Raw genomic sequence first — 14696 nt, 5'->3', positions numbered from 1 at the left:
GCAATCCCACTACTGGGCATATACCCTGAGAAAACCATAATTCAAAAAGAGTCATGTACCAAAATGTTCATTGCAGCTCTATTTACAATAGCCAGGACATGGAAGCAACCTAAGTGTCCATCAACAGATGAATGGATAAAGAAGATGTGGCACATATATACAATGGAATATCACTCAGCCATAAAAAGAAACGAAATTGAGTTACTTGTCGTGAGATGGATGGACCTAGAGTCTGTCATACAGAGTGAAGTAAGTCAGAAAGAGAAAAACAAATACCGTATGCTAACACATGCATATGGAATCTAAAAAAAAAAAAGAAAAGAAAAAAATGGTCATGAAGAACCTAGGGGCAAGACAGGAATAAAGACGCAGACCTAGAGGAGAAAGTTGAGGACACGGGGAGGGGGAAGGGTATGCTGGGACAAAGTGAGAGAGTGGCATGGACACATATACACTACCAAACGTAAAATAGATAGCTAGTAGTAAGCAGCCGCATAGCACAGGGAGATCAGCTCGGTGCTTGTGACCACCTAGAGGGGTGGGATAGGGAGGGTGGGAGGGAGACACAAGAGGGAGGAGATACTGGGATATATGTATATGTATAGCTGATTCACTTTGTTATAAAGCAGAAACTAACACACCATTGTAAAGCAATTATACTCCAATAAAGATGTTAAAAAATAATTTTATCTATTGTAGTACTTAAAAGTATAAAGTTTAGCATTAAAATTTATATGAAATTTGACCCCATTTCTTACCAATGATGTGGCCTTTCATTAAAGACTCAGCTGCAATTTCTCCTTCTTCAAAATTATTGAGCAAAGTTATTTAAATAAATGAGATATTATAATTTACTAGACTGGTGAATTAGGTTATTATTTTAGGTTCTAATAATCTAGGGAAAAATGCATTTTTCATTGATTTCTTAAACATCAGCCCATTGAAAAATTAAGCAAAGTTATTTTGTTTTGATATTCCTGGGTAACCTACTCCTGAAAAGATACCTTCCTCCTCTCTATTTTCAGCTTTTTAATAGTTCAACAATGACAAGAACAGAAAGTCTCTACTATAAGTGAGGTGGGTGGGGGAAGGAGCAAGCAAGTTGAAAAGCAATATGAAAAATCCCATTTGGGTTATTTCATTCGTTAGTGTTCACATTTAAATATATATTTTATAGGACTGTGCCCCAAACTGTTAGTCATGATTAGCTTCAGTAGGTGTTACAGTTGGAGACTTTCATCTTCTATCTTAAATATGCATGCACTATTATAAAATTTCTGCTACTGTGGTACATGGCTTTTAGAAAGAGAAAGAAATCTGTTTTTAAGTGTGTGAGGTTGTTGGGGCCCAGGGCAACCGACCCCAAAATGCGCCTCAATGGCATATTGATTATTTTGAATAAAGTTATGTGAGAAACAACCAATGGAAAATAAATGATTAAAAAAAACTCTGATGCCCCTTTTTCCCCCTAAAAGTGGGAAATAAATCTCCCATGTGAAGGTACCCTCCCTATACCAGGAGATTAGAAAGCATCCCTATCACCAAAGTTAGGGAATTCAAGGCTAAGCAAGCTGTAGAGACGAAGTTTGTTACTTCATTAGTCTGCTACCCCAAACACAAGCCCCCTTGTTTTGTTACCTCTCTTCAAATAGTTGTTTCTTTGTCTAAACATGATATATTATTGGCCTGCTCTGGACACTTTGGCGGGGGGGGGGGGGTCCCATTTTTATGACTTACATGCATACAAATTAATTTTTTTAATTAATCTTTGGGGAGGCGGGGGCGGGGGGGGGGGGGGGCCGTGGAATCTCCCCCTCCCTGGACAAAGTTCTGATATCCTTCCTTGGGAATTTAATGGAAAATTTGAGGATTTCTGGATAATCACTATCAGCAACAAAACAGAAACACAATCATGAAAGCTTGCTAACAAATTAAAAACACTCAAGCTGGCCTCAAGTTTGTTCAACATAGTACTACAGATCAGGTAACAGTGACATGATAGCCAGAGTACTGACATAAAAATGTTTTGACTCCAAACTTCTATATCCAGCCGGTTTTTTCTTCTAAAGTAAGTTCAAAAGAAAGATATAATTGTAGAGTAATAAGATTATCATCCTGTTGACATACCCGACAACAACAGGTGATAACAATTTCGAAAGGAAATAAAATGGATGAAATAGTTTTTAAAAAAATGAGAAACACAACCATACAGCTCCATATTATCTGATTAATTGTTGTTATAATAGTTGCAAAATTTAATTGCAAACATCAAAAATAATTCTTGAAAAAAGAATGCAATAGACAAAGTAAAAAACAAAAAATAAAAAAAACAAAACTGAACCTACATCCCAGTAATTCCTAAAAGGACTTAGAATTAATAGGGTGAGTTGTAAAGAAGTCAGATTACGTTTAATTCTCATGTAACATCAGAATCTACTTACATACACCACTGTTTCTATTATAGAGAAAAATAATATGTTTAATATCTTTAAAGACTTGATATGATGAAAACAACATGTACTTTTAAAAATATTAAAAAGGTGAAACAAAAAGAATGAATAAAATAATTTGACAGAAGATGAAATTTATATTATGGAAAGAATAAGACATGTACTTAAAAATGCCCTTTTAAACAACAATCTCGGAATGAATCCAAAAATTTAAGGCTAATTTTTTATATTAATCCTTGTATTTAACCCTTTTTGTGTAAATAAACTTCAATTGTAATTAATAATAACAGCAAACATTTATATAATTATTACTATAAGCCTGGCACTCTTATGCAAACTCAAACATACTAACTTACTTTACCCTCAAATGAACTTTTTGGTTAGTAATCTTAACCCCATTTTATGGGTGAGCAATGCTAGCCCATAAAGTTAATAAATTTGCCAAAGGAAATACTGCTAAAATTTAGATTTGAAATTTAATTTAACCCAGGCTGTCTGCATCCAGAATCCAGGCAGTTCTGGATACACTCTGGATACCCAGTACACTTTACAGCCTTTTTAATTAAGGGAACTATGAGAAATATACTTTTTAAATTCTCAAGTTGTTCTTTCTCCTTACCATTTACTTATGTGAAAGGCAGGGTACAAGGGGGAAAAGTGGGAACGAGTTAGAAAATGGATAACATCTAAGACCAGAGCTGTGAATGGGCAAAGACCCTGCTTTCTGGGTCACAGCTGGTCTTCACAGATGATTAGGCTGCACTTAAAAGAATTCCTACTTAGAATTGTCAGGCTCTGCCCTTATTAGTATATAGGGTGTCTCTAAGAAATACCACTGCCCTTATTAATATATAGGGTGTCTCTAAGAAATACCACTGGCACGAGCTTCCTCCCCTGTATCTTCCTAAATAACTTATTCCCCTCCCTTCCTCACAGTGAAGCCTTCTCAATCAAGTCTTCCCGTTGATGTTTTTCTATTTCTTTAGGTGTATCATTTATTCCTTTAACCAACACTTTTTATCTTGAGTCCACAATATACTAAGACAGAGGTTATTTTTTCTTATATCCTAGAGTAAGGCAGAGATACACAGAGAGAGACAAAGAGAGACAGTAAAACACAGTAAGATGTGATAAGAACTAGAGAGTCTACAATGTACTTCTCACTTCCTTTAGCAGTTGGTGGGTCTGTACTAATGCTACATAGTTTTGATTTTTAAAAAAATACATCTATTACTTTTTAAGTTATTGATATCAATTGGAAAGGCAGAATTATTTGTTAAACAACAGAGCAGAAAGACACCTCCATGGATACAGTCTCTCCTGCAAATATTCACGGAGTGAGAGCCTATGAACAATATATTGCTCATGAAAATCAAGTTCCTTCTTTTGCATAAATCAAAGTTTACCACAGACTCTTAAATGACATGTGAACAAAACACTATCACAGTTGCTCCTTTTTTTTTTCAAATATTAGATATTTAAGATAGATGAGAACATGGTATTCCAAGAGTTGTTCACATTCTTTTACTTACAGCCCTCATAGATGTCAGTGGGAATATGGACTGCTGCATGCTGATAGGATATTTGTCGCCCAAAATTAGCATCATCGATGAAAACAGGTTTTATCCTCTGGCTGCCTGGCTCACTATCGTTCTTTTCCGGCTATAAAGAAAACATAGACAAAAAACAGAATATTACAACCTATGCTAACACAGGTATTCTCACATTCACTTCTTCATTTGCCAAATGCATAGTCTTTAAAAAACAGATCTACAAGAATATTTTAAAATATAGTCCCATGATGACATCAGACACACAAATTTCCATTCAGGTATTAGCTTTCACATTATAACCTAACTTCTCTCCTAATTTCCTCAACATTGGAATCACTCGGGATCATCCTGAGAGGACCAGAGCTTTCCCACAGCCAGTACTTATTAGAATGTACATTTAAAGAATAGCCTAAGTACCTTTAAATACAACCAAATTAAAAGTTTCCCCTTGAAATAAATTTCACTACTTACGTTACCAAATTTCTATAATTCTTAGTTTGATAACCAAAGGTACACATGACCTTTGTGTAAAAATAATAATAGCAATGAAGGATTATTTTATGTCATATTCCCTTGATTTCTGCAAGTTTTCCAGGTGTATCAATTTTTGTTTTGAAAAAGTAAGTACAAATACTAGGAAAGAAGAGATCTATTGTAACTCTTAGTACAATCGAATCCTAACTTCAACCAATTTGTCTCCCGAGGTAGGAGAAAAGATCCAATCAATAACGATTCCAGAAAATCCCACAAGAGTTTCAGGTTGAAGATTAATTTTCTACCTATTTGAACTATGCTTGTGATACTGAATTACCCTGGCAAGGTAATCCAGTTTCTCGTCTGGCAAGAAACTAAGAATCTCACTCATTTATCCAAAATGCATCTTTCTAACAATTGTTTTTGGCTAATTATGTTAAACTTTTTATTCCCCCAGTTCAAATATAGTTAACTCTTTCCTAACTAAACATTTTTTAATTAAATTCAGACCTGTATTATCAACTCCACTTTAGGGACTAATGTATTCCATATTCCCAAGGTAATTTCCTCAAAACAAAACTGAAAAAAGAATCACAACATTTGACTATTTTCCCAGCACACTGCAGTAATGCAACTGATAAGCAAGAGAAAAGACTTAAACGGACAATCAGAAAATTTCATAAGAAGGCTGGTAGAATGTGGCAACACGAAGTCTACAAAGAAGTGATAGTGTCCAACTTTCTAGATGGCTCTGAAAATTTCTATAACCAAATAACCCACCAGCATCCCAAGATATTTAAAAACACACACACACACACACACACACACACACACACACGTGTGTGTTGTGTTTCCCTAAGGAAGTTGCAACACTGGAAAGATTATTTAGACACAAATATTAGCAAAAGGGCTTTTTTTTTTAATATCAATGACTTCTAAAGCTGCAAGTCCAACTCATTATATAATGAAATCAATTTAATAGGTCATGACCAAATTATTTTTCAAATGAAACAATGTTAAAAGAAAATATGAAAATACTCTATAATAAGGGGAAGGACTATATTTGGAAACTGTGGTTTAGGATTATGTTTTGGGGGTTTTTATGTTTTATTATACTTTGTTGAAAAGGATATACTACATTTTTAGAAAGTTTTTATGAGTTAATTTAATGTGCTGAATATAAAAAAAATAATATTTGAAGACCGATCACTGTTTTTTATCCATGTGAAAGCCACAAAGATATGACTGCTCCCCCATTAATTAAATATACAAAATAATGAAACAGTAGTGTTGAAAGTCTAAAATTTGGCAAAATACCTACACGCAGGAATCACTAATTCATACTCTTTTCTGAAACAGAGGTTAGGTGTGTACAGCATGCAGGATAAGAAAAGAAAGGAGAAAGATGATAAGAAAAAGAGACACCATAGCGCCAAAGAACATGTAACCTAACACATCTACCAGCATTCCAACTGCTAATAAAGGAAAACATAAAAATAATAACTGGGATTCGGTCTTGGATTCAACCGTGAATTTTAACATATTTTAAAATTCATCCTCTATTCTATGGCTCTCTGTTCCCGGGCACAATTGACTTGAATAAGAGAAGGTATCATTAAAACAAACTACTTTCATTAATAACAAGAATGTAAAGAGGGTCTCACCTAATAAATGATGTCATTTTTCTTCTCAACTGCAAACATCGTGAATTAGTGAAAAGCCTCAATATTTATTTTAAAGCAGAGGTTTCTCAAAGAGTGGTCCTTAAAGAAGCAGCATCAGCAACCACTGAAACTTTTTAGAGTGCAGGCTCTCAGGCCCCACCCCAGACCTAGTCAATCAGAACCGTCAGGAGAGGGATCCAGCAAGTAGTTCAACAAACCCTCCAGGTGATTGTGATACACACTAAAACTGCAAGTCCACTGCTTTAAAATATCAGTGGTTTAAACTGGACACACGTTTTTGTTTAGAACTACTCATGAAAAAGTTAGGATTAGTAATAAGCATATTAATGGTGTCTGAATTTTTCTACCCTCCATAGGGTAGAAACACTTTTATTATTACTGAATAATAGATGTGTGCACATGGTAAGATGGCCAGTAATATCTGTCAAAGGATATTTCAAAAGACAGTAGTTTCTCAAGATACTCTAAGGCTTAACTCCAACCTGAAATAACTTGGGGAAATATTCTTCAACTCTTCTGTTAAGAGAATAACAAAGCACGTTGGCCCATCAAAAGCTCTGAAATAAGCGTCACTAAAGAAAACCATGTTTAACCCAGTGTTCTCAAGCTTATGTGACCCTGGAATTTTTTTTTTTTTCCATACAAAACCTAGTACAAAGAACATACTTACAAAAAACTGTGGAAAGGCATAGTGGAAAGTAAAGACATCAGGAGATTTGGTTCTACTCAGTCATATTAATAACACCTCAGACTAGGGCCAGTCGCTGTTCCTTGGGCTTCAGCTTTCTGACTTATAAATAACGCTGGGCTGCAGGTGTGGTCCTTATTCCCTGGGGCATATCAGAATCACCTGGGGAGCCCTCTCCCCCCCACCAATAAAGCAGTGAATCACAACGGGGAGGACATCTTTGGAAAGAATCTCTCAGTTGGTTCTAATATCCTCTCCTGCTTAAATTAAGAAGACTCAAACTAAAGAATCTATGTTATTTTCAGTTATGAAAAAATTATAGTCCTATTTCTATAATTTTAGAAAATATTACATTAGTTTCTGTAAGCATATCTTTTCCAGAAATCCTATTTATATCTATCTCTAGCAAAATTTAGATATATGAAAAGTAGAAAGATTTGATGATAGATAAGAGACAGAGAGTGAACTATACGTAAGAATTAGGGTTAGGACTATGTGGATAAGTGCAAATATTTCATTCATTCACTCACTCAAGAAATAATTTATTGGTAGAGTGGAGGATTTAATGATAACATTTATAGACATGTCATTTAATATCTAAATCTTGAAACAAATGTGCAACAATAGTAAAATAGTCACAGTAAGTATGACAAATACAATTTTATATTGTTATTAAGGAATATAAAAGGGTAATTACATTGGGAATGTACATATATGCTGTATTTGTTTTAAAATGGTTTTAAGCTTAAATGTAGAAGTTAAGCACAAAGAAAGAAGAGAAAATCAGCCTATATTTTTAGAGGAAAGAGAGGTAAAGAGAGAAATCTGGGGATGAGTACATAGCAAACACTATTAGCACTATCACGGGTTTTGATAGTTTTAATGGTATTCATCTTTGTGCTTTCTTGTTGTTTCCAATGTAATACAATAAACATGTATTATATTTGCAATTAAAAATATTAATTTTTGTTTTAAGTCCTTTCTAGAGTGCTATCAAGCACTATACGATTATCTTACTAAGGTGAAAGTTGCTTCTATTTCCTCTGAACCCTCTCACACTTAAAAATTATGTTTTAAATGTATTTTATTTTAATAGAGATTCTTTCACTTTTCAATTGCCATAGAGGGAATTCCCAGGAGGTCTAGTGGTTAGGACTCAGTGCTTCCACTACTGGGGCCGGTTCAATCCCTGGTCCGGGAAATAAGATCCTGCAAGCTGCATGGTGCAGCCAATAAATAAATAAATAGCCATATAAAGGGCTTTTAGGAATAATTTAAAGTAATGTACTTCTCAACTTGTATAATCATGTATCAAGTCTACTTTTAATATGCAGCTGCTAAATATATTAAGAAAAAATAATATAGCTGTTGCCCATGGTCCCCGCCTTTATTATGCTCTCCATAAATTGAAGTCATTTCATGAAAAGATTAAAATTTCCAAATGCAACTCATTTCCTTAAACTTCTGAAATTATTGTTCCTGATAGCATCATAATCCATCTTTACTTTTCTTGATATATTATGGCATTATATAGTAAAATTAACATACAGCAAATACTAGACACAAAGGAACTGACTGAGAAAAGGAATGTGGAGAAAAGCTACTTAACACATATTGTTTAGTGCGTTAAAAATTTCAAATAAATTGTCCCCCTGGAATTAAGATTTCATTGTTTGCCAGACCACATACAAGAAAAATTAAGTCAGCATGTCTCTTGCCAATTTTTTTCCCCAAAACATCTCTTCTGAATTCTCCCGACTACCCTATATAAATGTGTACAGAGACGCTGAGGAGGTAAATTCCAAAATGTATTCAAATGTATCTGGTAAAACACATAAGTGAAACATGAGAAGCATGTTCCTCTGACTATTCATCTCAACATAATTTGAGTTATTAAATAATAGATTAGATCACTCAGAGACAGAGGTACCAGCTAATGCTGGATGGGTCATTCGATTTTGCAAGCAGTACCTATTCGCAAATTTCATTTGGAAAGTCACAATGATGAGTCTATGACAGACACAAAAGACTTTTGCATATTTAATATACTTATCTCAAATGAAACACTCTTAGAATTGATTTCATAATAGAACATTTGTTTTTAATATGTTTTATCTTTTTCATGCTAAAACTATTTCTACCAACAGTAAAATGTTCAGAAATTAGAAGTTTATATATTTCACTTAAATTACAATAAAAATTAGCTTAATTACTGTGCACAATTCAGGCTGAACATGCTCACTGAGAAACTTTGTTCACAATCACATTATGGTTAGGTTTACCTCCCCCTGCTCTCTAATTTTTGTGTATCTCACAAAACTGTGAGGAAAATTAGTTGATACTAAATAAGAGCTGAGACCCCCTACAGAGGCATCACAATTGGTATTTCTATACCACTAGTGAAGGGGCTAAATGAACGTGTTCTTGTGTAATGAAACAAACACTTCAATAACCAGAGACTACAGACTTGTATACAATTCTCCAGTGTATATGAGTATATTTTAAAACTTCCACCTCCAAATACACCCTTTTCTTTTTTACAACTATTTCACAGATGTTGTTTACAAGAGGGCCTTACAACTTTCACAAGATACACATTATTGATTCTTGAAATTTTTAGTCTCAATTGTATTCCCAATATCAAATAAAATTTTGAATACACAATATGCTTTCAGGCATGATATTGTCATCCAATGTAAATAACTATCGTGGATGTATTATATTTACAATAGACTTTCATACAGCCAGCAAGGCGGAAAAGGCTGCTATACTGAACATGTTGGTATCTACTCTATGGATTAAAAAATAAGGTTGCTTCCGTGGCCACTAGTTCACCACTGGAATGTAAGCTGTTACCAGTTCTGACCCACACATAGGAAAGCCTCCTTTTTAGTAAATCACATGCATCAATTAGAAGTGGAGATTCATCAAAGCAGCTGCAGCTGTCCATGCCCAATTAATGAATAATAGAGAAAAAGGTGCTGAGCCTTCAGCCAATTATAGTTGTTCTGGTCAGGGTGTGAGGCCAGGCTGAATGGTAAATAATGAATCCAGTTACAGTGGCAATAAGAGCACTGTTGAGTGTCCTGAGTTAACTGGTTTAAGCTGCTATTTTTCTCCTTGAGGAGATGCTGTGACTCAGAGACAGACTGAGTGGATGAATAGAACTGAAAAGGAAATATGAGTCGGATGACACTGAATACATGACACTAAGGGCTTAAATATAATATCTGTCCATTTGCTTTACTGAATCATAACAATAAGAAAATAAAAATTTTAAATTATAATTTACTGAATAGACATATTGTCCTTTGAAAAAACATGAGTTCAGCTAATCGTAATATATCTGATGAGGAAATAAGAGATTTTTTTTATGAACTGAAAAGATTTCTCCAGTTCTTCAAGTAGTTAAAATGTTTTAGCTGCTTAGATTTACCCTAAGGAAAAACTATAGCATTAATTCCTCAGAGGCAATTTACTCAATATACTAAGAATGTTTTACAGTTAACATGAAAAATAAACATAACATTAGTGGTCAGAAGAAACTTGAAGAAATAATTCTATTTCTTAAAATTAGACCTACTGTTAAGTCTCTGCATTTTCTTCTACTATTAATTATGACATATAAAACAGAAGGAAGAAACAGTCTGAAATAAGCAGACTTCGAAGGTAGGGAGAACAGTAAGCAACTGAAACTGTGCAATACACAGAGAAAGATAGCAAGTTAAAAAATACATAGGGGATATTAAAGCAAAAAAATATACATTTTCTAACATGACGAAGTGAATCAAAGACAACTATGAATTTGAAACACATAAAACAACTAAATTAAGTCAAAAACGGATACTGATCACCGCAAGAACTTGTTCACTAAATTTTAAAAGCAAAAAGAGGCACGCCTTAAATAAAACGTATTGAGGCTGCTGATAAGGATTACAATAACGTTTTAATAAGCTGGCATACAGAATCTGAGGACATCCTCAAAATAAAACTGATGAATTTTTAGTTTGCATGATGGGTGAATGCGTGTGAATCATCTATCCCAGGATCTAGCCCTCAATGAGCATGAGAGATGTCACAATATCACAATACAGGTAAGTGTGATGACAAGGACTGAGGGCTGGTTTAAACTCTACGAGTAGTATGAAAATTTCGAAGTATCATCATTAGAAAGGGATGTAATACTCTGAACATATATATACATATCTTTTTTTAATATATAAATATGTAACCTAAATTTGGGGGAGTGGCTGATAGGGTATTTTCTCTACTAAGGGACTGTGAAATGGTGTCTTGCCTATGAAAAGCACAATGTGGGGCTTCCCTGGTGGCGCAGTGGTTGAGAGTCCGCCTGCCGATGCAGGAGACACGGGTTCGTGCCCCGGTCCGGGAAGACCCCACATGTCGCGGAGCGGCTGGGCCCGTGAGCCATCGCCGCTGAGCCTGCGCGTCCGGAGCCTGTGCTCCGCAACGGGAGAGGCCACAACAGTGAGAGGCCCGCGTACCGCAAAAAAAAAAAAAAAAAAAAAGCAATATGTGATTTCAGATAGTCTGAAAGTTCACCACCCCCACCCCAGAAACTATATAGTGGTATATATTATATTAGGAAAGGAAAACATTTCAAGGGGGCCAATCTATTTCTTAAAAAATTAAAAGCAAATTTTCATATTATGAAGATTATGACAGACAAATATACTTTAAAAAATACTGTCAGGACAAAACAGGTTAAACAAAATAACTTTGTAAGGTAGAAAGATCAATTATTTTCCCTTGACACCTGAAGCAAAGACTGACTAACACCTTACACCTAATATACAGTTAAAAAAAAAAAAAAAAAAAAAGCCTGGACTCCAGGACGCCAAGATCCCACCATACTTACAAAGAAATGAAAATCTCTCTATGGCCTATAAGACTCCGAATGATCTATTTCCAGCCTGACTCCTCATCCAGATCTCCTGCCCTGCCTTCCCTTGATCATCACGCTCCCGCCACATTGGACTGTTTTCTGCTTCTTGCACACATTATCCTCTTCCTGGTTTAATGTCCTTGGGTCTGCTGTTCCTTTTGTCTGGTTGGTTGTTCCCTGGTCTTTTTTCACAGTATCAGTTCATTCTTCAGATCGCAGTTGAAAAATACTCTCTTGGAGATTCTCCCATCTAAATTATCCCCCACTGAATATTGAAAACATTACATTTCATTTATTACATTCAGAGAAATGTAGATATAACTGATTTTATAGAATTTCACATTAAGGTTTGTCAAACATTTACTGTACTGCTTAACATGCAAAATTTAAGTCATAACCTAAGATATATCCCTAGGATATATCTTAGGTTATATCTTACCCTAGGATACCATCTAGATGCATAAATTCTATCAATGTTAAGATATATCCCTAGGATATATCTTAACATTGATAGAATTTATGCATCTAGATGGTAGGACATCCCTTTCAAGATAAAGACTATAAAATAATAATTTTGTATAAAATGTCAAAGGAAGGGATAAAGATTTGTTATGTAACTGCTTTGGTGCGGTTGACTTTTGTTTCAATTCTGTCTTGTACAGATTGTGTGCCAACTTAACTTTGGAAGCAATAATTTTACTACTTTTTTTTCAGGTATCTTTTAAAAATCGGTACTGTAAATGCAACAATGCTCATTAAATGATCAGAATTCTCTTTATTAAAATCAGAAATTTGGCATCAACACTTTGATATTCTAAATGGTGTTTAAGGATTTATGGATGCATAAAAACGCTATCGAATTTTTTATTTGCCCCACGGTTGCTATCTCACTACACTAAAATATAATCACCACGAGGGCAAGAGGCCTCATTGACATCATTCGGTTGTGGCCCTAGCACCTAGCAAATCGGTTAGAACTGTATCTGCTTGCCCTATTTATAATATTTGTTGAGTGAATAAATAAACTTGAATCACTGCTTCCTAGTCCCCAAACTCATGCTTTTTCTACTTCAGCATGAAGCAAGGACAAACACTGGAAGCAGTCCGGTGAATGGACAGACAGCGCCTCAGTCAGGAATCCAGCTTCTGATTCTCATTTCAACTCTGTGTGTACAACTCTGTGTGTCCTTGCTACGGCTCCTCAGATTTTTTTTTTTTTTTTTTTAAGAAACAGAGGGTAACAAGATCTGTAAGCCCCCTTCTAGCTCTGAAAATTCTCATTCTGAAATCTATGAACTTAAAAGCAAATTGTTTCCAAGGCTTTTTTTTTTTTTAATGCCAAGTAACTGCAAGAACATGTAAATGATGAAAGGCTGGTATAAAGACTCTTTTTGGTAAATATTAGTACACTTTAATTTTTTTCTTATTTCATTTGCTAGAAATGGGTATAACTGTAAGTTCTAATGTTTTCTTCCACCCTTCCAGTGAATTCCTTTGGAGACCACTGACCAAAACACTCTTTTGGTATCCAAACCCCTTGACCCTGAGAATTTACATTTTAATTTAGGGCAATGCATTCAAAGCACAGAGCTACAGATATCAATCAAACAGACAATTTGTAGGTGAACATGGGTTAGAACATTAATTGGGCTTTTCACCTCAACTTCACGAGTTGAATTATTTCGATTACTTCCCTCAAGTGACAGTCAAGGCCATCTTTTTGAGAAGAACTTAAATAAAAATGAACACACCATGCATCAGTGGTCTCCAAAGGAATTCACTGGAAGGGTGGAAGAAAACATTAGAACTTACAGTTATACCCATTTCTAGCAAATGAAATAAGAAAAAAATTAAAGTTTACTAATATTTACCAAAAAGAGTGACATTAGCATTCCCTCTCCCCTGGCCTTACTGTGTGTGGGTTGGTCTCAAGTCATCTGTCATCCTCCAGGTACCACAAGGAGAAAGTGGAAACCCCACATACTGATAATAAGCCACCTTCTCCCTTACACAGTCCCTTTCAATGGACTATTCTTCACTTTATATGTAAATTTACTTATTATCTTCTTGGGTTTAACCTACTCCATACGTGCTACCAGCTTTAAAAGATTTCTGAAATTAAGAATGACTGAAGTTGAAATTCTAGTAATGGAAGTTGCACTGAACAAGAAGAGAATGACAGAGACGATGCTTCTATTCCCAGAACTAGCTCTTCCTCAGTCTCATTACCAGATACAAAAGAGATTCAATTAGTTCAACCAGCAAGTTGGTCGAAAAAGTTAATATTATCAAGAAGACTATCATAAATATGGATTTAGATTTACTATATCAGTAACAATGTCCTGTGTTCATATGGGCTGTTGAGATATTTCCTATGGTATTATGAAGTCATCATAATTAAAAGCATTTAATAACTAAGCATCTAGAAAGAAACTATACTTTTTTCTGGTGATTTTTAATGTCAAATGCCACTTAAATCAATACTTCATAAAATTTCACTTATCTTAAAAATTTAGAAGTCTCTTGGGAGGTTTCTCAGCATATTAGTTCAGTAGTATACAGGGAGAATTTATAAGTAAATATTGTTATATTGATAGGTGCATTTTTTTTTTTTTTTTTTTTTTGCGGTACTCGGGCCTCTCACTGTTGTGGCCTCTCCCGTTGCGGAGCACAGGCTCCGGACGCGCAGGCTCAGGGACCGGGGCACGAACCCGTGTCCCCTGCATTGGCAGGCGGACTCTCAACCACTGCGCCACCAGGGAAGCCCGAGAGGTGCATTTTTTTAACTGACATGCATGTGCAAGCAAAAAAAGGTTGAGGATACCATTCAAAACAATCCAGTCCCCATATCTCTGTTTACCCAGTGCTGTACATAGAGTGAGTTGATAATGCCCACATAATGCCACCGAACTTTCCAAACGGTGAATATTCAGTGAGTTC

General features: G+C 35.1%; 1 protein-coding gene across 8 annotated transcripts in view; it reads right to left on the bottom strand.

The window, feature by feature from the left end:
• Nucleotides 1-14696, bottom strand: part of CACNA2D1 (calcium voltage-gated channel auxiliary subunit alpha2delta 1) — a 507150-nt gene that overhangs the window by 183490 nt on the left and 308964 nt on the right. For all 8 annotated transcript variants that reach the window (XM_028490128.2, XM_028490135.2, XM_028490130.2 and 5 more), the window contains one exon: nucleotides 3983-4112. In XM_028490128.2, coding sequence (XP_028345929.1) covers nucleotides 3983-4112 — 130 coding nt within the window. The remainder of the gene's footprint in view (nucleotides 1-3982; nucleotides 4113-14696) is intronic.

Source organism: Physeter macrocephalus, chromosome 5 (assembly GCF_002837175.3).
Source record: "Physeter macrocephalus isolate SW-GA chromosome 5, ASM283717v5, whole genome shotgun sequence".
Lineage (NCBI taxonomy): Eukaryota > Metazoa > Chordata > Mammalia > Artiodactyla > Physeteridae > Physeter > Physeter macrocephalus.
Note: the sequence above shows the minus strand (reverse complement) of the source record. Positions and strands in the feature narration are given on the sequence as shown.